Source organism: Sciurus carolinensis, chromosome 12 (assembly GCF_902686445.1).
Source record: "Sciurus carolinensis chromosome 12, mSciCar1.2, whole genome shotgun sequence".
In the NCBI taxonomy this organism is placed as follows: Eukaryota; Metazoa; Chordata; class Mammalia; order Rodentia; family Sciuridae; genus Sciurus; species Sciurus carolinensis.
Window position 1 is genome coordinate 27,629,811 of NC_062224.1, and position 27,132 is coordinate 27,656,942.

Sequence of the window (27,132 nt, forward strand, 5' to 3'; positions counted from 1 at the left end):
AAGCAGTATTCTCTGTAGCCTTGTGCGAGAATGCTGGTTGCTCCACATCTTTGCCAACATTTTGAAACATTAGCCACTTGGGTGGTGGTGTAGTCACATATCATTGTGGATTTCATTTGAATTTCCCAAATGACTAATACCATCAAGCATCTTTGCATGTGCTGTTGACTATTTCTATATTTTCTTTGTGAAGTATCTATTCAAACTTTTTGCTCATTTTAAACAATCAGATTGTTTCATTGAGTTGTAAGGATTTATTATACATCTGGATACAAATTCCTTGTTAGGTAAATGTATTGTGAATATTTTCAGTTTTAAATGTTGTTTATGAGACAATAAACTTTTATATTTTGATGAAATTCAATTTTTTTTCTTTTTAGAGTATTGTTTTTTTGTTTTGTTTTGTTTTTTTTTTTTTTTCTTGTCCTTAAGAAATCTTTGCTTTCCCCAAGGTCTTAGAGATTCTGCCTTTTCTTTTAGAAGTTTCACAGGTTTAGCTTTTATGGTTAGGTCTATCATTCATTTCTAGCTAATACTTGTCTATGGTATAAGAGTCAAGATTCGTTTTTAATATGGAGATTCGATTGTTTCATTTATCAAAAAGATTGTACTTTCCACATAGAAGTACCTTAATTATTTGGTTGAAATCAGTCGACTCTATACAAATGGCTCTGTCTGGACTCTGTTCAGTTTCATTGATCTGTCTCTTTCTATGCCTACCACACTGAATTGAAAATTGTAGTTTCATAGTAAGGTTTAAAACTAAGTCTGTACCTGCTCCAACTTTGTCCTTCCTATGCATTTCCATATGAATCTTAGAGTTAACTTGTCAAGTTTAAAAAAAATCTGCTGGGATTTGGGGTGAACTGACATTGTCATAGTATTGAGTCTTCCAACTCAATAACATGTAATAATTTTTTATGTGGGTCTTTCATTTCTCTCAGTAGTGATTTATAGTTTTCAGTAGTGATTTATACTTTTTAGTTACAGGTGAAGGGTATGTTTTGTTGAATTTATCCCTATATAGTTCATGTTTTCAGGATGGTGATATTGTATGGTTTTAAATTTCATTTTCCAGGTTTTTTTTGTTTGTTTTGTTTTTGTTTTTTTGCTAGGAAGTACAAAAACAATGGTTTTTGTAACATTGACCTTGTTCCCTGCCCCTAGTTCTGGTGGCTTTATTCCTCAGGATTCCCTAGGATTTTCTAATTATTCAATGTTATCATTTGTAAATATATGGTTGTATTTCCTCCTTTCTAACTTAATCGTCTTTCTACAGGGGTTCATGGTATTAAATTTGAATAATTTTTCAGCCATTTCTTTCCAAGGCATGCCTTGGACTCACCCTATGCCTTCTTCCTCCTTTGCTTTTCCTGGGCGTTTTCTAAATTCCCCAGAGCAGGCAGATAGTGCCCCCTGGGCGAGGCTCTCAGTGGAGACCAAACCAGACTGAGTCCTAATTTCTCCCCTTGGGTGCACTCCGAAATAACCTGTCGTGCTAAGGAGCCCCAAAACTGGCGTCTAGGAGTGGTACGGTGGTCTTTTCTCTGGAATCCATATCTAGGCTTGGAAGCAAGCCAGGAAAACTTTCCTGATAGCTTCTGTTGGTTTGTGCAGAATTTCTGTCGCTGGACTAAGGGAGATGGTATCGCCAGAGGGGTGGTAAACACGTTAATTTGGGTGACAAACTGTTTCGGGGCCTGCGTTTTTCATAAACGATTCTGTGAGGGAGATTTTAAAATGATTATTACTTTCAGTGAGGAAACTGAGGAACAGAGAGGTTAAGTTGCCCACATTCACACTGCTAATAAGACAGGTGGAGTCAGGAATTTAGGGTTTGAATTTCAGTAATCTGACTCCAGAGCCTGTCGTCTTAAACTGTATGCTTTAAGGGGGAAGAGGAGAGAACTTTCAGGAGAAAGCACGGATCTTGAAAGGAAGAAGGGGGGAAAATGAAGGAGAATAGTGGGATACCAATAGTGGGATACCCTTCCTGGCTGGCTGGGAAGAGTTCTGATTAGTTTCCTGACTCGGTTACCTTATATCTGTTCGAACTCTCCCTTCCCTCTCCCCACTTGGCACTAGGGATTGACCCCAGGGGTGCTCGTACCACTGAGCTACATACCCATTCTTTTCATTGTTTATTATATGATAGGGTCTTGCTAAATTGCTGTGGCTGGCCTAGAACTTGTGATCCTCCTGCCTCAGCTTCCAGAGTCGGTGGGATTCCAGGCGTGCGCCACCACGTCCGGTTCCAAACTTTGCTTTTTTTGGTGTTTTCTCATATCCTCTTTCCTCCAGCTTCCCTATGACATCCAACATTCTGCGCTGAACAGCTACAGCAATGCCCTAGCACGCTGCTCCGGTAGAATCCACAGAAGTGGGACAGTCTCATTGTATTCACCTTCTACATGCCCATCTAGCCAGTAAAAATGAAACGGGGCGAGGGGGTGCTTCTCTCCCAGCAGCCCGGAAGAAAGAGCCATTGGCGGGAAGACCCCACTTGTTGTCTCCACAGCTAGAAACTGCTTTACAGAAGGCCGAGCGCGGCAGGGCCGCGTCCAGTCCCTGTGCATTCCGTTGGTCCCAAGTTTGCAGCAAGGTGCACATCACCCGGGCGCAGGACGTCTGGGGAGTCTCTCTAGGAAGAAGTTTCCCCAGCTAGCAAGCGGATATATTCTCCAAGCAAGTGCAAGCCACAGCGCCGCCTGCGAATCGTGACCAGGGGCTCGCGGAGCAGAGCCCCCACTGCCCAGGCCCCGCGGACCGGCCCCCGGGCTGGCGCTCTCCCGAGAGGCGGGGGCAGGGGCGGGGCGGGCGGCGGCCGGGGGCGCCCTCTCCTCCCCCTCGCGGGCGGCCAGGCTGACGGCGACGAGCCCCCTGCGCGCGGCACATGGGGCGCTTGACCGAGGCGGCGGCAGCTGGCAGCAGCGCTTCAGTGGCGTGCTCTGCCGGGCCCCCTCCCACTCCCCTGCCCCTCTCTTCCACGTCCCCCGGGAGCGCGGCCACCATGGCGTCCAGCGAAGAGGACGGCACCAACGGCGGTGCCTCGGAGGCCGGCGAGGAGAAGGAAGCCCCCGGCAGGAGAAGGCGCCTCAGCTTCCTGGCCACCGCCTGGCTCACCTTCTACAACATCGCCATGACCGCAGGGTACGTGTGCCCCGAAGGTCCTTCAGCACCCACAGGCCCTCCCAGCTCTGCTGCCCCCCGACATTCAGGGAGCAGGGAGCAGGGAGCAGGGTGCGGGGTGCGGGCTGGCGGACCGGGAAGGCGCGGCGCCGGCAGCGAGCGGCTGGGCGCGTGGGGCGCGCGCGGGGCCGGGCTGCGGGCTGGCGGCGGCGGCGCGGGGGTGGGCGAGGCGCCGGGGTCGCGGGCGGTGGCCGTGGGGGAGGGGCGCGGGCGCCTCCACCGCCGCCGCCCGGGTTGAATGGAGCGGGGCGGGCGGGGGAGCCGGGGCGCTGCCTGCCGGGCATTGCCTAATACGGTGCACGGCGTAGCGCGGCGGCCGCGGGGCGCGGGCCGGAGGTTAAGTATAGACCCGGGCAGGAATGCGGGGCCGACCCGCGGGGGAGGCGACCGCGGCCCGGTCGCCCGCTCGCCGCCGCCCTCGGCTGCTGTTGAAGAAACGCCTGGGTCCTGTTACCCGCGAGCCGCGAGCGGCCGCACGGGCTGCAAACCCGCTTTGAGGGCCGCCGGAGCCCAGAGTGCTTTTCCTGGTGCTGCAGATTGGAGAGCAGTTTCCTTCACTGTTCATTTACTTAATGAAATTTAAAACATAGTGTGTCTGAGAACCTCTTATTTGGAACGATTTTTTTAAAAAAAACCCTGTTTTATCGGAGCACGATAGTCGTGTCCAGCATCTTTATGGCTCCATGCTCCATTAATGATACCTGTACTTTTTATTTCTGGCTCTTATTATGACTTACCCCTAGGTTTACACGATAACTGTTCCTTCTTCAAAGAGCTGTAATGGTGACTTCTCTGTCAACTCGTTCTCCAAACCTGTGGGAAAATGCTTTTTAGTTGCTAAATTGCATCGTCTTTTGAAAAGTTATTTTCCCGATGTATTTTTTACCTATATAATGTGAGGGAAAGTTTAATATTTTAAACTTTTTCCAGGGTTTGTGGGAAAAAATGTGATGGACAAAGATTTAATAAATCTTTGAGTATGGTATTATGTGCTTAGCCTATTATACTGAGTACCAAAAATAATGTATACAATATATTAATTGAGGAATTACTATGTACCAGGTACTGTGCTGGTTTTATATATATATATATATATATATATATATATATATATATATATTAACTTGTTGTTAATTCTCTACATCCTGCAAGAGCACGTGATACTGCATCTTATAGGTTAGGAAACAGAGAGGTTAATTCACTTAATCAAGATCACAGATAGCACCCAGAGAGTTGCCTGCTTCATTCTGCTTTCATAAGTTTTATAATCTTTTTAAAAAATATTTTTTAATTGTAGATGGACACAATACTTTTATTTTATTTATTTTTTTAATGTGGTGCTGCAGATCAAACCCAGTGTCTTACATGCTATAGGCAAGCACCCTACCACTGAGCCCCAGCCCCAGTTTTATAATCTTGAAAGGAGACAAAAGTAATATAGGCAAAGTAAATGGAGAACAGTTCAGTGCTTACCATGTGATGCTGCCTTTAGATACCGCAGGGACTGAAAGATTTCTCTTGGCTCTTGGATAATCTCATTCATTTAATGAGCATTTTTGGAATACCTGCCATGTGTTAATTTATTCACTGTCCCTTCCCTTTACAGTTCACTCTCCGTTTTAAAATCCAGGTTACCATTTCAGACTTTCCATCTTAAAAGATGGAAAGAAGAAATAAGAATAAATATAAATAAATAACGGACAGCTTTTGGTGACTTTACATCACCTCCACTCTAATCAAGAGATTTAGACTGTCACTCAACCTTGTGCAACACACTCCCCAGTTTCCCTTGCAGTCTTCTTACATTTGAAATCTGCACTATTCTTGAAAGCACTAAGCTTTTGCTGGTCCTTGCTATGTTTGCCCAGTTTCTTCTCTTTGTATGATGCCCTCCTGTTTTTCCCATGACTTCTAACCAAGTCTATTTGAAGTTTTCTAAGTCCCCTGGCTCACCTGGGGCAGAATTAAAGAGCTTCTTCTTTGTGTTCTTATACTTCATTCCTGTCCTTCCTATCCTTCCCCAGCAAACCAGTGCTTATTCTAAACGTGCCTGTTCTCTGTTCTCTTAAGAAGTTTCCTTGTCATTTTCATAAGACCAGGGTAACCAAAGTGGAATAATCCATTTGGTGGATCCACTTGGTGGAGGCTTCTGCCTGCTTTGAGACTTGAAGAATAGGAGTTGCATACATACACAGAAGGTAGACATTTCAAGTGAGATAAATTCTAGAAATAAGCATGAGGTGCAGGCATGGTATATTGTCTTAAATCTGAGGATCATGTTGGGGATTAGTGGTAAATCGGATTGGAGAAGTGGCGGTGTCAAAGTTGGGACAAAAAGAAATCCATTTAATGAGGTAGTAGAGGATTAATGGAGGGTGGTTCTTTTTGTTCATTTAACATACTTCTATTTCAGTGGAACTTGGGAGTGTTTATTCTTTTTTTGTAATAGCATTGAAAAGAAAATAGGATTTAAGAAATGTAACAAATATTTACATACACGTAAAAAAGAACTTATCTAATTCTATAAGCCTAGCATAAACTTTCATTCTTTTTAATCACCTTTCATATATGAGTGTCTAACCTCCAGGTTCAAATCTCCAATCTACAGGACGCTTTACCTGGGCATCTTCCTTCAGATAGCAACCTATTTACTAATAATACTCCTTCTCTTCCTTGCCTGCTTTATTTTTCTCTACCCCAGACATGACCCTTTAACTGCCATATGTTTTACTGATTTTTCATTGCTTATTGTTGACCCCATTAGAGTGTAGTCCAGGCAATACTCAGTAAATATTTATTAAATGAATTAACATATATGTATTTTAGGGCATTGTTATAGTACCTGCTCTATTGTGTATTCTCTTGTTTTCACTTAACAGTCCAAAAGGTATTTCTGTATAGTTCTCATAATTACCCTTTTTCGTGGTTGTAATACTGTAGCATTAATGTACAGTAACAGATTAAATCACATCCCTAATGACATTCTGCTTATATTTGTTTCTCTTTCCTACATTGGATAAAATCGTTCCTGGTGAATGCTTTGGATAAGTTCCCAGGAGTAGAATCAGCACTCTGAAGGATGGAAGGATTTTTATGGTACTTGCTCATAATAGGTTCTTGCCAGGCAGATGAGCAATTCTCATATTCATTCTTTGTCTCTCCCTTTCCTTAAAAAAACAAAAAAACATTTTTTTGAGCCCATATGTGTAAATGCATTGGCTTAGGTCAAGTAGGGGACATAGATAAATATTCAAGTCCTGTCCTTGAAGTGTAACCTGGAGCATTTATATATAAACAATGATTGCAATAAAAGGATAGACTGAGATAAGTGAGGTGTCAGAGGACAGACCTAGGAGGCACGAATCAGAGAGAACTTTGCGAAGGACATCATAGCATTTAAACTGAGTTTTTTTGGGTTTTGTTTTTTTAAATATTTTTAGTTGTAGATGGGCACAATACCTTTATTTTATTTATTTACACATGATGTTGAGGATTGAACTGAGTGCCTCATGCTTGTGAGGCAAGTGCTCTGCCACTGAGCCACAACCCCAGACCTTAAACTGAACTTTGAGGGAGAAGCAGGACTTAATTGGCACAAATGAGGAAACAACATGGATTAGGGTAGTGATGTGAAGTTGCTAGACATCCACTGAGGCAAAAACAAATGGACTGACATGGAGAATAGGAAGTGCAGATGGAAAGGTAGCTTGGGCCATTGCTCAGGGCTTCAGATATTTTGCTGGTGTGTTTGGGTTTTAATCTGTCAGCAGTACAGGGAGGTGTCGATTAAAGGGTTTTTTTTTCACTGCTTTGTTACCTTGGATAACAACTACTTTGCTGGATTGTTAAAAAGAATAAAGAGAATAGTAGTAAAGTTCTTAGCAAGGCGCCTAATGGACGGTGAATGTCTAAAAATATTAACTCTCAGCCAGATGCGGTGGTGCAAGCATGTAATCCCAGTGGCTAGGAAGGCTGAGGCAGGAGGATTGTGAGTTCAAAGCCAGCCTCAGCAAAAGTGAGGTGTTAAGCAACTCAGTGAGACCCTATCTCCAAATAAAATACATAAGGGCTGGGGATGTGGCTCAGTGGTCGAGTGCCCCTGAGTTCAATCCCTGGTAACTCCCACAACCAAATATTAATTCCTATCCCCCTTGCTTAATTTAAAATTGTACTTTTTGCAAAAACAGAACTATTTAAGGTATTTCCATAGTATACTTATGAGATTTAATAAATCAACCCAAGGTTTATTTCCAAAAATGTTACATAATACTGATATCTTTTAGATATCTTTTATTGCTGGGGAGGATAGATTGTGTGGATCTACCCCAGTTTGTTTCTTCATTCATCTGTTGATGGACGTTTGGGTTCTTTCCATTTTCAGGTGATTACAATTAAAGTTGTGAATATTTATGCACAAGTCTCTATATGGACATATGCTTTTAATTTTCTTGGATAAATACCTACAAGCAGAGTGACTGGTCATATAATAGTCACGTGTTTAATTTCTTAAGAAACTGCAGAGCCCTTTTCCAGGCAGTTGTACCATTTTTACCTTCGTTTGGGTAATGAATGAGACCTGCAGTTGCTTCACATCCTTGCCAGCATTTGGTATGGCCCGTCATGGTAACTTTAGATGTCCAGTAAGTATATTGTCTCATTGTGGTTTTAGTTTTCATTTTCTTAGTGACTAATGATACTACATATCTTTTCATGTGCTTATTTGCTATTTGTGTGTCTTCTTGGGTATAAATCTGTTCAAATAGTTTGCCCATTTTTTTTCTTTAATGCATTGTTTGGTTTCCTAATGCTGACTTTTGAGAGTTCTTTATATAGTCTAGATACAGGTCCTTGCCAGATAGATGATTTGCAGATATTTTCTCCCAGTTGTGACTTGAGTTTCATTTACTTAGCAGTGCCTCTCAAAGAGCAAGGGATCTTAATCATAATTGAGTCCAGCTTATTAGGCTTTTATCTTTCTGAACCTTTCAGCTCAACTCTTTATTGGCATGGGTGTCTGTGTGTTCTCAGTTGAAACTGTCATATGTTGGCTGCAAAAGAAAGTACAGATTTAATGTACCAAAGGCAGTTGAGAGGTGTTGATAAAGATGAAAGTAAAGATGTGTGAAAGTTGAAGACCATTTCTCATACAGTCCCTTCACATGGTTGCTTTAAAGGAGATAAAGAGGATATTATAAATTAGAATATAATTTTCAAAAGCTGTTGAAATGATGGATCTAGGTAATGAACATCAGTAACTGCTAGCATCCCAAAAAAGAGGAATGGTAAGAAATTATGCACTCCTTAAAGAAGTACCAAAGCAACCTGTGAAAGTATTGCCAGAGGATGAAACGTGAATCTGATGAAGACCAACTACCTACCAATTTGCAGGAAATACAGAGACAGAATATAATAAATGACACATGGGTCTCCAATTAGCAAAATCCAGACTGAGGGTAACTCTTCAGGAACAAACACCCAGTGTTCAACAGATAAACTGCAGAAGACATAGGGAAAGCAAGATGGCGGGGGAAAAACTTATGGAAAGAGTCATGAGAGACTTACCAAGTAATTACAATATGTGAATCCTATTTCAGTCATGATTTTAAAAGATTTTGAGACGATTGAGGAAATTATACCTTGACTCAACATTTTATGACGTTGATTTTTTTTTTTTTTTTACATAGGATATTGTGATATTATCGTTTTGTTTATTAAAATAATCACATTAGTGCCCGGCATGGGTGGTGGTGCATGCCTATAATCCCAGCAGCTCAAGAGGCTCAGGCAGGAGGATTATAAGTTCAAAGCCAGCCTCAGCAATTTATCAAGGCCCTAAGTAATTTAACAAGACCCTATCTCAATAAAATATAAAAAGGACTGGGGATGTGGCTTAGTGGTTAAGCATCCTGGGGTTCAATCCCTGGCACCAAAAAAAAAAAAAAAAAAAAAAAAAAGAAGAAGAAGAAGAATCATTTTAGAGATATACAATGAAACATAAACATAAATCATTGGATGTTGGGTATCTGATTCAAAATAATCAGAGAAGAGAAAGAAGTAGAGAATTGAATGAAACAGGATTGTCCACAAGATATTAATTATTGAACCTAGGTCAGGAGCACATGGACGGGTTTGTTTTACATTCTCTACCTTTGTATATGTTTGAAATTGCTTACAGAAGTGTTAAATTTTGTTTTAAGAAGTTACATGTATAGGTAACTAAGTTTTTCAGGGAGCATGTGGTCAGTCTCTAAGAAATCTCAGAGGAAAAAGAAGCACGGGAAGACAGCTGGAAAAGAGGTGCCACTTCAATAAGGTCCCTCAGGGCCATTGTAGCCATAGTGGCTTGAGAAGGAGGCCTCTGTGTTGTGAAAGTTGTGTCACATTTGTCTTGTTATAGCACTGTTCTCTTATCTTCACTTACTAATTTAAGAGTTCCCCCAAGCAAAAACTATTCTGTTTATCTCCACTTCCCTAGCATCTAGCTCAGTGCCAGCTTAGCAATAAATGTTGAATCTGAAGGATGAATGAATAAATGAATGAATTTAGCAAGCAAGAAATCTTTATGTTGAACTATTTTTTTTTTTTTTTGCCAAAGGGATTCTATTTTATCAAGGACTGATCGATTGCCTATATTTGGGTTCATGTAATCAATAGCTGTGACATATTTAAAAACAAAACAGAACATCCCAGAAAATAATTTCAAGGGGCAGAAATTCTAGTTACTTTTGGATTTTTTTTTGTTGTTGTTGTTTTATTAAATGACTGAATTAATGAATGAAGGTCATCCAAAGTTAGTTAAATGTAGGATTCTTCGAAAAACTTTTGTCATTTTTATATGGGGGCATTTAGGAAGTTACTTCTATTAGTTTAGAGTAGATCCTGGCCTTATTTACTGAAAAAAGAGATAAGCAGTTAGAATAGATGGTTCAGTGACTCTTTTGAACTCCAGAGTATGTTCACTTATTTTGAACAGTGTAGATTGGTATCCAATACTATGCTTGCTGGTACAATACTGCCACCTATGGAACAGCACTAAAACTTCTCACTAGAATGCATGAGTTTTTTGCACAATGCCATTAAAGAAATTTGGAAAACTTGCTATTTAAATTAATTCTTCGAATGAATTCTTTGGTAGGTTAATAATTACATCTCAGATTTATATTTTATAGACATCTAACTTGAGTTTGCCTAAACAAAGAAAAGTGTATGGAAAACGTTTTAAGTTTATAAAGCTCATTGAGCTTTATGTTTTCTCATCAGGAGCACAGGGATTTGGGATTGAGGATAATGAAATCCTAACATTGAGGATAATGAAATCCTAACATTGTAAGCCTGAAAGTTACCTGAAACATTCAGATTATTAGCTCACCACTGAATTTGGTGTTGATGCTCTCATGAGAAGAATCCATGAGTGGAATCCAGTGAAGCTGTGGTATAGTGGAAAGAGAACAGGACTGGGGGTTTGGAGATCTCCGAGGTTCTAGTGCAGCCTTGTCTGTTAGCTTACTGTAAGGCTTAGGGTCAGTAAATTAAATGTCTCTGGATAATGATTGTCTCATCTGAAAGAGCATCCTTCAAACTTTTTTGAAAGCAGACTAGTATGAATTAAAATATTTGAGCATAGACCTTCCATAGAACTTTCATAATGTATTATTAGTTTAAATATGAATTACTGTGATCAGCTCCTACCTCAGGGTATAGTACATACTTGAAGTCAGATCAATGCAACATAGCATTCAGAAGCAGAGCCTCTGAGTTCTGTGGTGGGTTCCTTAGCAGTAAAATAGGATAATACCTCATAGGGTTATGTAGAATTAAATGTAAATGTGTAACCATGCCTAGAACATAGGAAGCAATCTAAGATGTGTTTATTATTATCATTGTTACCAGTATTTCTACATTTCAGAAGTCTGATCACTTCATTTACTTTTTGTTGTATCTGATAAGAAAGTCATTGCTCTTACTTAGGTACGTGCTGAGGAGGAGTTCTAGGAGTGGAGATGTCATTCACAGTTTTCTTACGGTTCTGGTGAGTCATGTTTTCACCACATGCAGCCAGTAGTTTCTCTGCAGGAAAATTTTAAGCTGTTTGTCCATGGAATGAGGGTTGATTAGTTAAAAGTTAAAACGGTATAATTTCAGAATTCATAAATCTGTTCAATGAGACACTTCAGGGACCACTGATCTACAAGACTGGGCTAGCTACTCATTTTCATGAGTGTATTATTCAAACTTTTAAAACAGGACAGATGAGGCAACGTTTTTCACCTTCAGCATGCTTTAGTGTTTGCAAGGGAAACTCAGAAAAAAGTTACTTCTCATTGATTACCCAAGGAAAAGTGAGAAGCGGTATAAGAAAGCTAGTGGCCCAGTGTGGCTTATATTTTAAGTACTGTTAATTATTGGAATGTAATCTATTTTTAATATACGAAGGTAAGCTGAAAAGTTAATATATCTTTTGGGTTTTTAAAATTAAACTTTTTTGTGGTGCTGGGGATTTGAACCCAGGGTCTTATGTTTGTGAGGCAAGCACTCTACCAACTGAGCTACAACCCCAGCCCTTAAAATTAAACTTTTTGAAAGCAGATCCATGTCTGATGTTCTGTCTATATTCTTTCTGTGTCATAGCAGCTGTTTTTATTCAGTGAAAATTATGTAAATAGTAATTGATGATTCTTATTAAAGTTTTGTACTTATACCTATATAGTTTATTGTTGTATGAAATATAAATTTATACACACATGCGACTTTTGACAGATTTTTACCTCATGATACCCTTACATAATTATTAAATGCTGTATGATAGTCTCATTTTTTTTTTTTTTTTCACTTAATAACTTTATTTAGACTTAGAAGTCATGGAAATGTGAATGCCTACCACTATGGATAGTTTGAAATACAGAAATAATGCATCATTTTTTTTTCTATTTTTTTTTTTTTAACGTTTACATAGGGTAATGATGTTTATTATATTTTTCCCCTCCCCCCCACCCCTCTCACCCCTCCCACCCCTCCCACCCCTCCCACCCCTCTTTTCCCTCTACACAGTCCTTCTTTCCTTCATTCTTACCGCTCTCCTTAGCCTAACTCTAAACCTAACCCTAAACCTAATGCTAGCCCGTCCCACCCCCCATTATATGTCCTCATCCGCTTATCAGCGAGATCATTCGTCCTTTAGTTTTTTGAGATTGGCTTATCTCACTTAGCATGATATTCTCCAATTTCGACCATTTGCCTACAAATGCCATAATTTTATCATTCTTCATTGCGGAGTAATATTCCATTGTATAAATATGCCACAGTTTCTTTATCCATTCATCAACTGAAGGGCATCTAGGTTGGTTCCACAATCTGGCTATGGTGAATTGAGCAGCAATGAACATTGATGTGGCTGTATCTCTGTAGTATGCTGATTTTAAGTCCTTTGGGTATAGGCCAAGGAGTGGGATAGCTGGGTCAAATGGTGTTTCCATTCCAAGCTTTCTGAGGAATCTCCACACTGCTTTCCAGAGTGGCTGCACTAATTTGCAACCCCACCAGCAATGTATGAGTGTTCCTTTTTCACCACATCCTTGCCAACACCTATTGTTGCTTGTATTCTTGATAATCGCCATTCTAATTGGGGTGAGATGAAATCTTAGGGTAGTTTTGATTTGCATTTCCCTTATTACTAGGGATGTTGAACATTTTTTCATATATCTGGTGATTACTTGTACATCTTCTTCTGTGAAGTGTCTGTTCATTTCCTTAGCCCATTTGTTGATTGGATTATTTGTATTCTTCGTGTAGAGTTTTTTGAGTTCTTTATAGATTCTGGAAATTAGCGCTCTATCTGAGGTATGGTTGGCAAAGATATTCTCCCACTCTGTAGGCTCTCTCTTCACATTTCTGATAGTTTCCTTTGCTGAGAGAAAGTTTTTTAGTTTGAATCTATCCCAGTTGTTGATTCTTGCTTTTATTTCTTGTGCTATGGGAGTCCTGTTAAGGAAATCTGATCCTGAGCCAACAAGTTGAAGATTTGGACCTACTTTTTCTTCTAGATCTCCCATGTTCCTGGATAGGCAGAATTAATATCGTCAAAATGGCTATACTACCTAAAGTGCTATACAGATTCAATGCAATTCCAATTAAAATCCCAATGATGTACCTTGCAGAAATAGAGCAAGCAATTATGAAATTCATCTGGAAGAATAAAAAACCTAGAATAGCTAAAGCAATCCTCAGTAGCAAGAGCGAAGCAGGGGGTATTGCAATACCAGATCTTCAACTCTACTACAAAGCAATAGTAACAAAAACGGCATGGTATTGGTACCAAAATAGACAGGTAGATCAATGGTACAGAATAGAGGACATGGACACAAACCCAAATAAATACAATTTTCTCATACTAGACAAAGGTTCCAACAATATGCAATGGAGAAAAGATAGCCTCTTCAACAAATGGTGCTGGGAAAACTGGAAAACTATATGCAATAGAATGAAATTAAACCCCTATCTCTCACCCTACCCAAAACTCAACTCAAAATGGATCAAGGACCTCGGAATCAGACCAGAGACCCTGCATCTTATAGAAGAAAAAGTAGGTCCAAATCTTCAACTTGATAGTCTCATTTTTGGTACATAGAACTATCTTCTTTAGTCTGTCAGTTTATTTGCTGAATCCAGAAATACACTGGACAGTGTTTTCTCTGGTTGGTCTCATGTGTTCTTTTCCTTCCCTTGTGAAATCAATATAACAATACCTTCTACAGCTTTTGGTATTGATTGAAGAAGAAATACTATTGATCAACAAATACATGAAAAAATGTTCATCATCTCTAGCAATTAGAGAAATGCAAATCAAAACTAAGATTTCATCTCTCTCCAGTCAGAATGGTAATTATCAGGAATACAAGCAACAATAAATGTTTGTAAGGATGTGGGGAAAAAGGTACACTCATACATTGCTGGTGGGACTGCAAATTGGTGCAGTCATTATGGAAAGCAGTATGGAGATTCCTCAGAAAACTTGGAATGGAGCTACCATTTGATCCAGCTCCTTGGTTTATACCCAAAGTACTTAAAATCAGCTTACTATAGTGACACAGCCACATCAATGTTTATAACAGCTCAACTCACAACAGCTGAACTATGGAACCATCCTAGGTGTCCTTCAACAGATGAATGGATAAAGAAAATATGGTATGTATACACAATGGAATATTACTCAACCTTAAAGAAGAATGAAATTATGGCATTTGCAGGTAAAGGGTGGATGAAGCTGGAGAATATCATGCTAAGTGAAATAAGCCAATCCCCCAAACACAAACGCAGAATGTTTTCTCTGATATGAGGATGCTAATTCACAATAAGATGGTGGTGGCTAGGGAAGAATAGAATTACTTTGGATTAGGCAGAGGGGAGTAAAGGAAAAGGAGGGAGTATGGGAGTAGGAAGGATTGTAGAATGAATTGGACATTATTACCCTATGTGCATATGTTAGTACATGACCAGTATGATTCTACATCATGTACAACCACAAGAATGGGAAGTTATACTCCATTTATGTATGTGTCAAAGTGCATTGTACCATCATGTATAATTAATTAGAATGAATAAAAAATATATAACAAAACCATTTGTGTTTTTCAACTGTGGGTTTTTAAAAATAATGAACTGAGAGCATAATAAAGCATACATAGAACTATATAAATTGTGGTGTTTCTTTGTAGGAAGTTTTAGTGGTATGTTTTTTAATTGTGGTAAAATATGCATAACATTTACCATCTTACCTTTTTAAAATGTGCAACTCACTGGCGTTAAGTACATTCACATAGTCGTGCAGCCATTATCGTCGTCTGTCTCCCCAACATGTTTCATTTAACATGGTTTCTTCATGGTATTTTCACATCATGGTTTTTTTAAGGCTGAATAATATTCCATTGTGTGGATAGACCATGGCTTATCCATTCAGTCATTGACAGACACTTGGGTTGCTTCTACCTTGTAACTGTTGTGGATAATGCTGCCCTGAACATGCAGTGGTATTAATTTTGATAGAACTTTATAAAATACTTTTATTTTTTTCTAGGTGGTTGGTTTTAGCCATTGCCATGGTACGTTTTTATATGGAAAAAGGAACACACAGAGGTTTATATAAAAGTATTCAGAAGACACTTAAATTTTTCCAGACATTTGCCTTGCTTGAGGTAAGTTTTTTATCATGCTGTTTTTCTGTGTTCCAGTGTTTATTTGAAAATATTTTTGTTGATCAGTGTCACTCTTATTTTGCTACTTACCACCTACAGATTGGTTTAATACCAGTGTTGAAAGGGAGTTATTTTATATTATTGACTTGTGAATTTTTTTTATTTACTTACAGATAGTCCACTGTTTAATTGGTGAGTTTTTGCTCTAATTTTATCTTTTCATTATGAATTACCTTTAGGGCAATAGTTGACTTGTTTTTCTCTTGTAGGAATTGTACCTACTTCTGTGCTTGTGACTGGGGTCCAAGTGAGTTCAAGAATCTTTATGGTGTGGCTTATTACTCACAGCATAAAACCGGTAAGTAATATAAATGTGCTGTGTACTTGAGCCCGCAGCAAAGCTCTTCATTTATAGATTTCTAAAATATTAACACTTTTATATTTCAGAGTGTAGAATATTTAGGGAATAAAGAATTGGATTTAAATTTAAGTATTCTACACTGACTTCATGTTGTGGTAGACTGACTTTGAAAAACAAACAACCAAATTATTGGCATTTTTACCCATAATATACTCTTCCCTGATGTTTCATGGCTTTTAAAATTAACATTCATCTTCTGTCAGATACCTAACTGAAAATTTTCTATTGAAGTTTCTTTTCTGTTAAAGTGATTCTTTTTGATTATATAATTGAAGTTGTCAATATGAACAGTTTACTTTTCCTCATTTAGCATTAATATTCTTGCAACTGACAAAAAGTAAATGTAGTTCTTGTAGGTCTTAACAAATGGAAAAGACTAAATTAAAATCGAGTTTTTTTTTTTTTTTTAATCAAAGGATACAAAATCTCAGTTAAACAGAAGGAATAAATTCAAGAGATCTGTTGCACAAGATGGGAACGGTAGTTAATTAAAAGGTGTTTCTAACAACAATAGGTTTTCAGTGTACTCACCACAAATAAATGCCAAATATATGAAGCAGTGCCCTTGTTAATTAGCTTGCTTTAGCCATTCCATAATGTATACATATTTCAAAACACCATGTTGTACACTGTAAATATTTGCAATTAAAAAATAGTTTTAGTTGTAGTTGGACACAATACCTTTTTATTTTTTATTTTTATTTATTTGTTTTTATGTGGTGCTGAGGATTGAACCTGGTGCTTCACACGTGCTAGGCAAGCTCTCTACAACTACAGCTCCAGCCCAAATATATGCAATTTAATATACAAATATATGTCAATTAAAGTAATAATTTTTTAAAAGTTAGGGTCAAAAAAGGGAAAATATTATTTATGGAGGCATGAAAAGAGACAGATTTAATTACTGAATCTAATTAATGGTTTAAACCTTTTAGACAAAACAAATGCCATACTGACTCTGTCAAGACATTGGGCCTTTTAAACCTACTACGGGAACTTTTCCCTGCTCAACCCCTCTGACCTTCTTGACAGCCCTGGGAGCCTACTGTCTACTTGAGGACAGATCTCTGGCCTCCTTTCCATTCCGCAGATGCCTTTCTTGTCTCCTCTGTGATTTGGGACTGACACCTAACCTCCTCTCCATTTCCTCTTAGCCTCACTGGCCGCCTGTCTGCGTGGGGACAGATCACTGACCTTACGCCCTTTTATTACTCTACACTTTTAACCCTCTTGACGAGTGTCTTTCGCTCAACTTTCTGGATCCACCCGGTCCCTAACCACTGACCGCCGTACCCATAAGCAGTGAGCAGCACCGCAGGGACAGCCAGTCTTTTTATGAGTTCAGATTGCTTCCCAATATAAAAGCAGGAGTACAACTTTTAACAGAACAAAAGAGAGATCGATTATTCTAGGCCACAAAGAATCTGAAAAATGAGGGAGAAGAAAGAAGAAATTACAGCGATGTTATGGAGTGGCAAGTTCCTAAGAGAAAAAAAGGATCCTTCTTCATTTTATCCAGAGGATCTGCGCCTTAATATTACACTATCTTTTTGTCCCACAGTAGCTTTCCATTAGCACCCATCAACCCCTTCTTAATTAATTCAACATTTATTGAATATATTCTGAATACCTAGCAGAGTTCTAATTACTGGATTAACAAAAATAAATAAGGCAATCCAAGCTGTCAGTGTACTAGATGTTGGGAAGTTGGGGGTGGCAGCATTGAATCATGGAACAGGTACTAACCGTGCAGCTGTTCCCTGCCAGACACTGTGGGGATATGACTGTTACAACAAAAATACGGTTCCCATCTCAGGGAACCCATAATTAAGAGAGAAACTAAGTAAGTGGTTATACAAATGCTTATTTAATTATAATGGTGTTAAATGCTTTGAAACAAAAGCCCAGTTTGTATTGCAGTAACCTAGGGACCAAATCCATTCTAGGGAGTGAAGGAAGGCTTCACTCTGTAAGTTGAGTGCTGACAGATACACAAGAATTAACAAAAAAAAAAAAAAAAAAAAAATTTTAATACAAATTGGCACGTGTTATATATCAATGCAAACAAAATTCTGTGAGCACGAGGAAGGTGGGCAAGTATCTGCTCAGGTGAGAGGAGAGATTTAGGAAAGTTTTCCACAGGGTGTAATCTCTTAGCTGAATCTTAAAAGATGAGAAAGGATTTTCTATGGGAAACAAAGAAAACATTCTAATCAGATGGAATAATGTGTAAAGACACAAATATTCAGAGCATATTTTGGAAATAACTCAAAGTTTAATGAGCAGTAGGTGGGGGGATTGCACGGTTGTAGATGAAGCTGGAGAGATTTCTGAGCTCAGATTGTAAGGAACCCTGGATATCATTCTCAAGGTAGTAGGATTTATCCCTTTACCCTAGCAACGGGGAAGCAGTGAAACTTTTTAATCATTAAGACTTAGCTGATTTTTTTGGTCTGTTAGTTTGCTTTGCTCTGTTTTTAAGAGAAAACTTTCATCCATGAGGAAAATAGAGGATAAGCTGTTTAGGAGGTGGTTATCATAATCTGGTAAGAAAGGAGGAGGTACTAAATTTAAATAGTGGTAATCAGGACAAAGAGCAGGGGTCAGATTACAGAGTTAGTATCATAGTAGAATCTATGGGATTGGAGGACTAATAGAAAGTTGGAGAGTGAGATTGTCCCTGTTCTGCTTTCAAGGGGGTGATGGTGGAGTGAAGGGTGAGGGAGAAAAATTGTGACCATTCCTGGGAGACACCCTTAACTTCCATGTTGATTGCCGATTATACAATGGTAACTGCCTTAAGTTTTCTGTGTTGCATTTGCCGACCCCACACAGTTCCTTTTAATAAAAAACAATAAATAATTAAAGTAATTAAGATACATCTGTCTTTGGCAAATAAGTTCAATGTTGAACGACACTGTGGATTTCTCTGTGCTTCTGCAGATCCAGAATGAGGAGAGTGTGGTGCTTTTTCTGGTCTCATGGACGGTGACTGAGATCACTCGCTATTCCTTCTACACATTCAATCTTCTCGACCACTTGCCATACTTCATTAAATGGGCCAGGTGGCGATGTCTTGCAGTTTAGTTTCTCACCGTCCTGTGCATGCTTATTTTGTGTGCTGAGCTAACACCCGAGAATTAAAATTTGTGTTGTGGCTCATGATGCTAGAATGCTGTTATTTGGTTTTTGGCAGTGTTATAACTTGTATTTTAGGAGCTTAATTTAATGATCAGAGATGAATCAAGTTAATATACATTTTGTGTGACATTGAAACAAGATATATCCCTAAGTAATCTCAGAACTGGTCATTTATTTTTCTTTGCAAGTATAATCGGTATTTTTGGAATTACATGAAAGCCATGCCAAAAATGTGATATTTTATCTGATGGATTTAAATCATTTTAATATTCAATTTAATATTAATATCTACAGTTTTTAATTTCTTATATAATAATACCTGTTTTTTCTTTTGTTCTAAATAGTGGAGACTGACATTTACTTGAAATTGTATTATTTGGAATGTGAACAAAAGTTATATTTCAGGGGTTCCAAATACATCTATCCTAAACTAAGAGTTTTAAAAACAAAAGATGAAAAGATGTGTTTTTGTTTTTGTTTTTGTTTTTCTTGGTACTTGGGGATTGAACCCAGGGTTGCTCTTACCACTGAGCCACATCCCCATCCCTCTTTATATTTTGAACCAGGGTCTCACTAAGTTGCTAAGGCTGACCTCAAACTCATGATACTCCTGCCTCAACCTCCCAAGTCACTGGGATTATAGGCATGCACCACCACACCCAGCTCCTGTTCTTTTTGAATTCTTTGGGCAACTAATATTTTACAAAGTGATTTAAAAGCAAAGCTGCTTTTTGGAGAACAAACCACAAACGAGCATAGATTTGTTCATTCCATTCTCTTTGTTGTGTTTATAGTAGCAATAACATGTAACAGGTGGTGTATGCTGGCTGCACACCTGACGTGCAGCTATGAACCAAGCACAAGTGGAGATATTTTCTCACAAAGACAGAAAGGTAAAAAAACTTACAGGTATGTGATAAGTCAGGAGGTGGCAAGTGCAAGACGTATGTCCCATCTCTGCAGTGTTGCAGGGGTAAAAATATTTTCATTCTTAAATTAATTTGTTGAAATATAGGAGTCATGTTTTCATTGTAAAAAGCTCAGAAGTATAAACATGAAAAGCTCCTGTTTCCCCTGCTTAGCCTACCCTTGGAAGGGAAAACCAGAGTTACTCATCCAGACTTCCTTATGACAAAAATGTAAAAACACAGGTGTGAGTTTCCAAAACCTAAGTAGAGTGATACTATACTTCCTTTTTGTTCATATCTTATAGCACTGTCTCTCTCTTTTTAATCTATACAGGTAAAGTTTGATCTGTCTCTTTAACTCATAGTAGTTTAATAAACCAATTCTAATTTTAATTGAGCCAGTTCTCTATGGTTGGAATTTAGATTTCCAGTCTTCTGATAGTGTAAATAATGCTCCAGCATCCTATATCCAATGCTATATTTCTGTTATTTTTTAAAAACTTTGGTTTTGGTTGGTTTCACACTGGTTTTAGATTCCCATAAGAACCTAAAACTTTTTAAGTGATTACTTTTTTTATAGCTCATGTATTATACATGTTCAAATATAAAGTTAGAATATGTAAATAAGTTTAAAAAAGGAAATAACTTTAAAATTACTTATAATCCACCTACACAAGGATGACCACTGATATGATCAAGGATGATGTTCTGTTATATAGTCTTTCAGACTTTTAAAAATATTTCTCTTTCTTAGACATTCGTGGCTTACCACTTTATAATAACATTCTTTAAGATTATATTTTGAGCTTAAATATATTGCCTGTCACAAGAACGTTGCTCTACCAGTTACATATGTCTGGTTGATTTTATCAGTATTGTACATAAAAATATATTGACTTTTAATGATTGAGCCTTTTAAAAGGTTGATAGTTTTGAATGTAGTTGGACTTAATCTTAGAATGCATATCAGTACTGTTTTGCATGATAGTCTTTGGGACCTCTGGTGCCTTTAAAGACATTAACTCATGACATAGTCTCTTTTCTTTGGCTATATTTACAAAATGTGTTTGAAGAAGGTAACAGGGAACCTTGCACATTTTCCTTAGGCCATGCATGTTAGTTTTTAATGTTTTGTCTCTCTGCCTTTTGCAATGCATTTGCATGTCTTGAATTTCTAGAAAAGCACAAAACTCTGCCATTGTGTGCCTAAGTTTTCTGCTTAGAAAACATTTGTCAATTGCCCTGATGTTAAACAAGATGTAATGTAAAATCTTCCAACTTTGAAATGCATGCGTTAGCATAATTCTTGTCTTTAATCACAATAATGAATAATTATGTTTCATGTCCAAAAAATCTTAAAAATCTCTACTGTCTAAATATATTTCAACCTCTTTAATCTAAAATAATAATAGTTTTTAAGTTAAAATGTGGAAGCTATTGCTCTCAAATAAAACTTGACTTTAAAAATTGCTTCCTATTTAGCCTACAGACATGATTTAAATGTACTTTGATCCTGCTTATGTGTCAAAAGTGTTCTTGGAAAACGTCACAGAATAGATCATTGAATAGTGGGGTTATGTTTTCACATTCTCTTCCATTTTAATTTCAAAAGTGCATTCCCTCTAAAATATTTGAGGTGACAATTGGGAATCTTCAAGAATCATTATATCTTTCTAAATGTGGTCTATGGATAGTTAAATCTCCCGTAACTCTACCCTCAGAAATTAGTGACATGTAATCTTTTTAAAGTACAAGTAGAGTCAGAAAAGTTGTATTAGACATTTTCACTGTCTTTAAGGCTTTAAACTAGTTTACTCTAGGAGTAATAATTTTTTTTTCTATTAAAGAACAGTGCTACCCAAAAAGTCATTTGAGAGCCACATAAAATAAAAAAATCATCAGTTTGGGTGTGTGTGTGTGTGTGTGTGTGTGTGTGTGTGTGTAAAGAATGTAACATTTCAGTTATGTGATTTTTAGAAGTCGAGATAGGAAAAGACTGATTTAAATGATACACAGATACCTACACAAGACTGGTAAGAAAGCATGGTTAAAACCAACGAGAGGATAAATGGGTAAAGGGAGTTTTCTGTCTTTTGCCATTAATCCATTTTGATAAATAATTCTGCCCTTCTCTCCCATCTCTTATCCTCATATATTTGTGGTCCCTGGGAATCAGGTGATTTTTAAGTTGTCTCCAAGCTGTTTCAACCATCAAATTTGACTTCTACAGACACTTCTAAATGCCAACAAAGTGATTAAATAAGACACAAATTAACTTGATTTGTTTTTCCATCAACATTTTGACCTTAATTTTCTATGTTAACTGTTGTATAATGAATGACTTGGAGAAAAGTGATTTTCTTTAATGTGGAAATGTCACTCATTGTCTTGGATCCCCTAGGCTCTTCCTGTGGGAGACCAGTAGAAAACAGGGGTGTTCCCTCACCCAAGGCATAAACAAGGCCTGGCCCACTCCGGTTAGAGACCTTGCCATGGGCCAAAATGAACAAGTGGTGATTTTGGAGTTTGAATAGAGTTTTCCAGCTCTATTTTTAAGCAAACTGTGTTTTCCTTTGAATACATAGTAATTTGTCTTCTTTTATTCTGACAGCAGTCTGAGACCATATACTCCTTAGTAGTTACTGATGTTTTATGTAGAATTATTAGTTCTATAATAGTAATTAGTTTTCTAAATATCTTTTAAGGATAACTGCTATGGACATTTTAAAGTTTAGATATACTAGGATCAAAATTGGTGTTTTTAAGCATACAACATTTGATCAATAAATAACTAGCTACAGGGGGCACAGAAGCAGTCTGTTGTGATCCCACACACAAAAGAAGATACCTGTACAATAAATAAAAGACCGCATTAAAAAATGCATATTCAGGCATGGAGGTGGGGGTGGGGCACATTGTAGTCCCAACTACTTGGGGGGAGGGGGCAGAGGCCAGCTGGGTCACTTAGGCACAGGAGTTTGAGACCAACTAGGGCATAGCAAGACCCCATCTCAAAACAAACAAAACTTTAAATGTATTAATGTATTTTAGTACAGTGAAATAAGTTAACTTATTATTTTACTAAGAAGATCTAGGCATTTAGAATGAAAATTGCTGTTAGAAAAAAGAATGCTAGTTAATGAGCAAATGATTAAAGCAGAAAAATGAACCTACTTACGTGAAGTTATTGCAGGAGAATTTCTGTTTAAATGTATTAGTTTTGAAAGAATCATATTGTAAAATCCAGTAATTATTCCAGGAAAATAATTCTCTGAGGTTTTTTTCTTTCTCCAGATACAATTTTTTTATCATCTTATACCCTGTTGGAGTTGCTGGTGAACTTCTTACTATATACGCTGCCTTGCCATATGTGAAGAAAACGGGAATGTTTTCAATAAGACTTCCTAACAAATACAATGTCTCTTTTGACTACTATTATTTTCTTCTTATAACCATGGCCTCATATATACCATGTAAGTATGTATTTATTAGTACTTGGATTTAACATGTGCTATGCAGAATTTTAGAAAGATGTCGTAATAACCTAATGATTGCCCAAAATACATTAAAACTTCTGTTCAGTACCATACTTGTTTATAATTTAGAATAATTGGAGGGAGAATGACTTTTTACTGGCTAAGAGAAAAATGATAAGTAAATTATACACAGTAATTACTTTTTCAGAATCAGTTAAAAATACATGTACTTAGTACAACAAAATTTTTTTAAAAGAAAAAGAAAAATCATTTGAAAAGTTTGCTGTTTGTAAACATTTGGAATAATGTATTTGAATATGAGCATTCTGTTCAAGAAAATTTAAGATCATTCATATCTGTTCATTAAGCATTCTTGGAAAAATCATCTAAGTATTTTTTAGTTTTATATTTCTATGTGTACTAGAAATCAGTAAAACTTTTTTTAAAAAATATTTTCAATAATTCAGCATCTTCACTAACCTCTCATCATCTTTCAATAGTCGAAATAAATTGATGAAACTTTACACACCTTACTTAAGTACTTTAAATGTGTTAATTATACATAAGATCTATTTTTAGATCAAATTTTCATAGTCACTACCAGGAAATATAAAAGAAAAAGCAAGGTTGTTATGTGCCTTTTCTCAGTGAAATGATAGACTGATGTAAATGTGGGGAAAAAGAAAATGAGGAAAGTTTATAGAACATCTACATTGATGTGATGTAAAATATTTCACCTAAAGGGGTGTGTATAAAACTTGGACAGCCCCTTGAGATCTCTACTTTTGAAGTTTTTCCAAAATCAAAAAGTACTTAATGGTCAGAGAGTATTGTCTTCTAGCATTTCTGCCTGATTGTGTATGAGATTTTTCCACCCAAGCCGGTTCAGGGGAGCTAAGGAGGGTGTTCCTGTGCTATCTGTCACACCCCAGTATCCAGTTAATAGTAACATGGCTTGAGCAACAGCAGAGTTTACACAGCATTTCAAAGTGTGACTGAATTCTAAATGCAGACTTGGCCTTCCTGGTTGTTATGAAGGTGTATTTCTCAAGTTGTCTAAGTTTGTTAAAAAGAAAACAAAAACATTCTTAACAGTTTATTGCATTAAAATGTTTAGACCTGTAGCGTGTGGGCTTTTTCCCAGAGCTTCATAAATATTAGAGGGTTACCAATAATATGCAATATACTTACTCCAAACTTTGTCACATTTAACAGGTTTCAGGCATAAACAATTTAAAGCAATACCTTATCTTTCTTTGTTTTCTTTTTTCAATTAAGTGTTTCCACAACTCTATTTTCATATGTTACGTCAAAGAAGAAAGGTGCTTCATGGAGAGGTGATTGTAGAAAAGGATGATTAAATGATCCCTACAAACAAGGTGCTTTTTCCAGAATAACCAGGATTACTTGAATCCAAGTTTTAATAACAAGAATAAACAGCTTCATGAAATATCATGGAATGTATTGTTTCTTAAAATATAATCTGAGACTAATGGTATTTGCCAATATTTGTCTTTATATTGTGCCAAGTCTATTTTTTAGAAGAACTGTGCAGTTATTATGAGCTCCTGGGTAGTTGTTGATCATTTAGAAAATAATTGGGTTTATTACCTGGGGGGGCTTTTTATTTTACTAATTTTTTTGCGACTTATGCTCAAGGCTTTTAAAATCAATATCTACAAATTAGTTTAATAATATAACATTAAGATACCTGCCAGTGACATTTGTGCAGTATTTATAAATGAAAGTAGGTACAAAATTATAATAACTTATTAAGAATGTATTGGAACCCACAATCTATTTTTTCAAGTTATGAGGCAGGATTTGTGATTAATAACAATATTTACAAGTGGGAACATCATTTACTACGGTAAGCATTTTGAAGTAACATTGTGAAAATCAGAACTATTCATGTAGATATCACAGTTTGAAAAATTCTTTTGTTGTGATTTTGGGTCCTCAGACATGCTTAAAGCCCTGGGAAATACTCTTTGAAAATATTTCTAGGCCATTGAAATTGTTTATTAAGCAAATTTATTTTTATTTGAATAAACCTCTCAGAGAGGTTCAACTAGAAGGATTTGAAGAGGTTATAAACATCTTTCTTGAATTTTCTTGAATTTTCTCTCCTCTGCCTTACACAATAAACCTTTGTATATACTTTGTCTCCATGGTAGAAAAAAAATTTCAATGTCTGGTCATGATGTTGTACTCAGATCTCTGATTGAGAAAGGCTGTTCTATAATGTAGAATTTCTTATAAAAATCATGTTATGATGATCCCTGGTGGTACTTACATAATTCAGTTACCTGGTATGATCTAAAACAGACTTCATTCTGAATTCCACTGAAGAGTATAAAGTCGTGTAATAAAGCTCTTGCCTTCATGTTTAAGGAAAAGATACACTGAGCATACTTCTGTTTCACTTCTTAAGTAGGTCCTTTGAAAGTTTTTCCTCATATTATAGTATGCTGATTTACTGAACCAAGTTTAGAGGAAATAAATATGTCTTTAAAAGAAAAGGAACTTTTTGCATTTTGTGGACATATAGGCTTAATTTTAGCTTTAAATGTTCTGTATTGTTTACATTTACAATCCATGTGTGACATTACACTTCTCAAAATTGATCAGTTGTGTGTTACTGTCTCCGTAACAGTTTTTTTTCATGTAGAATTTGGAGGTCAGAACAGTTTTTGCAAACTTATTTTAAATCACTTGATTTTTTAAAAGGTGCTATTTCTTTTGTTACATTACATTTTAATGTTTTCTCTGCAGCTGAATGTGATAAGCAGTAAGTATTAGTTTACTAAGTCTCAATGTGATACTGTTCATTCTGGTCTTACGCTGCTTAGTCAGTTTTCATCTTCAATTTTTGTATGAAAGAATTGTTCAGTTTCTCCCATTTGGTAATATAGCTTAAGAAATTCACATGTTCATTTTATGAAATGCCTGTCTTGTGAAAAATATTTTTAATCAGTCTCCTAAAATTGATACTGATACAGCTGTAACTCCCCAAACAATTATAATACTTCCCGCCTTAAGTTGTGGAATATCTTGAAGTAGGAATTGTGATTAACTAATAAAAGTGAAAAGCTATTTGATGACCTATGTTAATATGCTCAAAACATGTCTGAACTTTAGATTTAATTTGTTATCTTCTATAGTCAATTCTAAATTGTCATTTGTGTAGAAAATAAAAAGCTAAATGGTAGTTGGAATTTAAAAAGAAAGAGTATTTGAAATTCCTTTGCATTGTTTCCTATGATGACATATCCTTTTGAATTTCTCTTAGTCTTCACAACTTGCAATCAGCAAGTCAGGGCTTGAATCAAATAGAATTTGAATTCAGTCCTCTGTAGATTTTGGCATTTGGAAAACGTCAAAATTTTTTGATACTAGCAACTTTCAATTGTATTTGGTGGTGTTTACTGAAATTCTGGTTGTTTGTAGTTTTTCATAGCTTACAGTTTGATATATAATGTGCAACTTTTTGCAATGTTCTAATATGATTATAATATAGCACATCCCTGATATTTTTAACTTACAAAAAAGCATGCCAAAATAAATATAAGAAATCATTTCACCAAAAAAAAAAAAAAAAAAAAAAAACCTTTGTTACTTGGCATCTGTAGATTTTAGAAGTGTCATTTTGCTTGTTCAGATTTTTTTTCTTTTTAGTGCCTCACTTTTACTAAGGCTGGCTTTGAACTCTGGATCCTCCTATCTCAGCCTCTTGAGCTGCAGGTATTACAGGCGTGCACTACCACGCCTGGCTACATGTTTAGATTTTTAAACATCTATTCTGCTGT

General features: G+C 37.0%; 1 protein-coding gene across 1 annotated transcript; it reads left to right on the forward strand.

Annotated features, from left to right (window-relative positions):
• Nucleotides 1–2,810: 2,810 nt before the first annotated feature.
• Hacd1 (3-hydroxyacyl-CoA dehydratase 1) lies at nt 2,811–26,885 on the forward strand. The gene is made up of 7 exons (XM_047521355.1): nt 2,811–3,150; nt 15,260–15,377; nt 15,551–15,569; nt 15,647–15,735; nt 18,742–18,863; nt 23,142–23,320; nt 24,602–26,885. Exons 1-7 carry the CDS (start codon nt 2,894–2,896, stop codon nt 24,682–24,684), a joined length of 867 nt encoding a protein of 288 aa, XP_047377311.1. The 5' UTR covers nt 2,811–2,893; the 3' UTR covers nt 24,685–26,885.
• Nucleotides 26,886–27,132: the final 247 nt, after the last annotated feature.

Excerpts from the sequence above, each read along its gene's own strand:
- Hacd1 (XM_047521355.1), top strand. The coding sequence starts at position 2,894 with ATGGGGCGCTTGACCGAGGCGGCGGCAGCTGGCAGCAGCGCTTCAGTG. Across the intron at positions 15,736-18,741 it reads TTACTCACAGCATAAAACCG|ATCCAGAATGAGGAGAGTGT; the intron begins GTAAGTAATATA and ends GTGCTTCTGCAG. Across the intron at positions 18,864-23,141 it reads TACTTCATTAAATGGGCCAG|ATACAATTTTTTTATCATCT; the intron begins GTGGCGATGTCT and ends TTCTTTCTCCAG.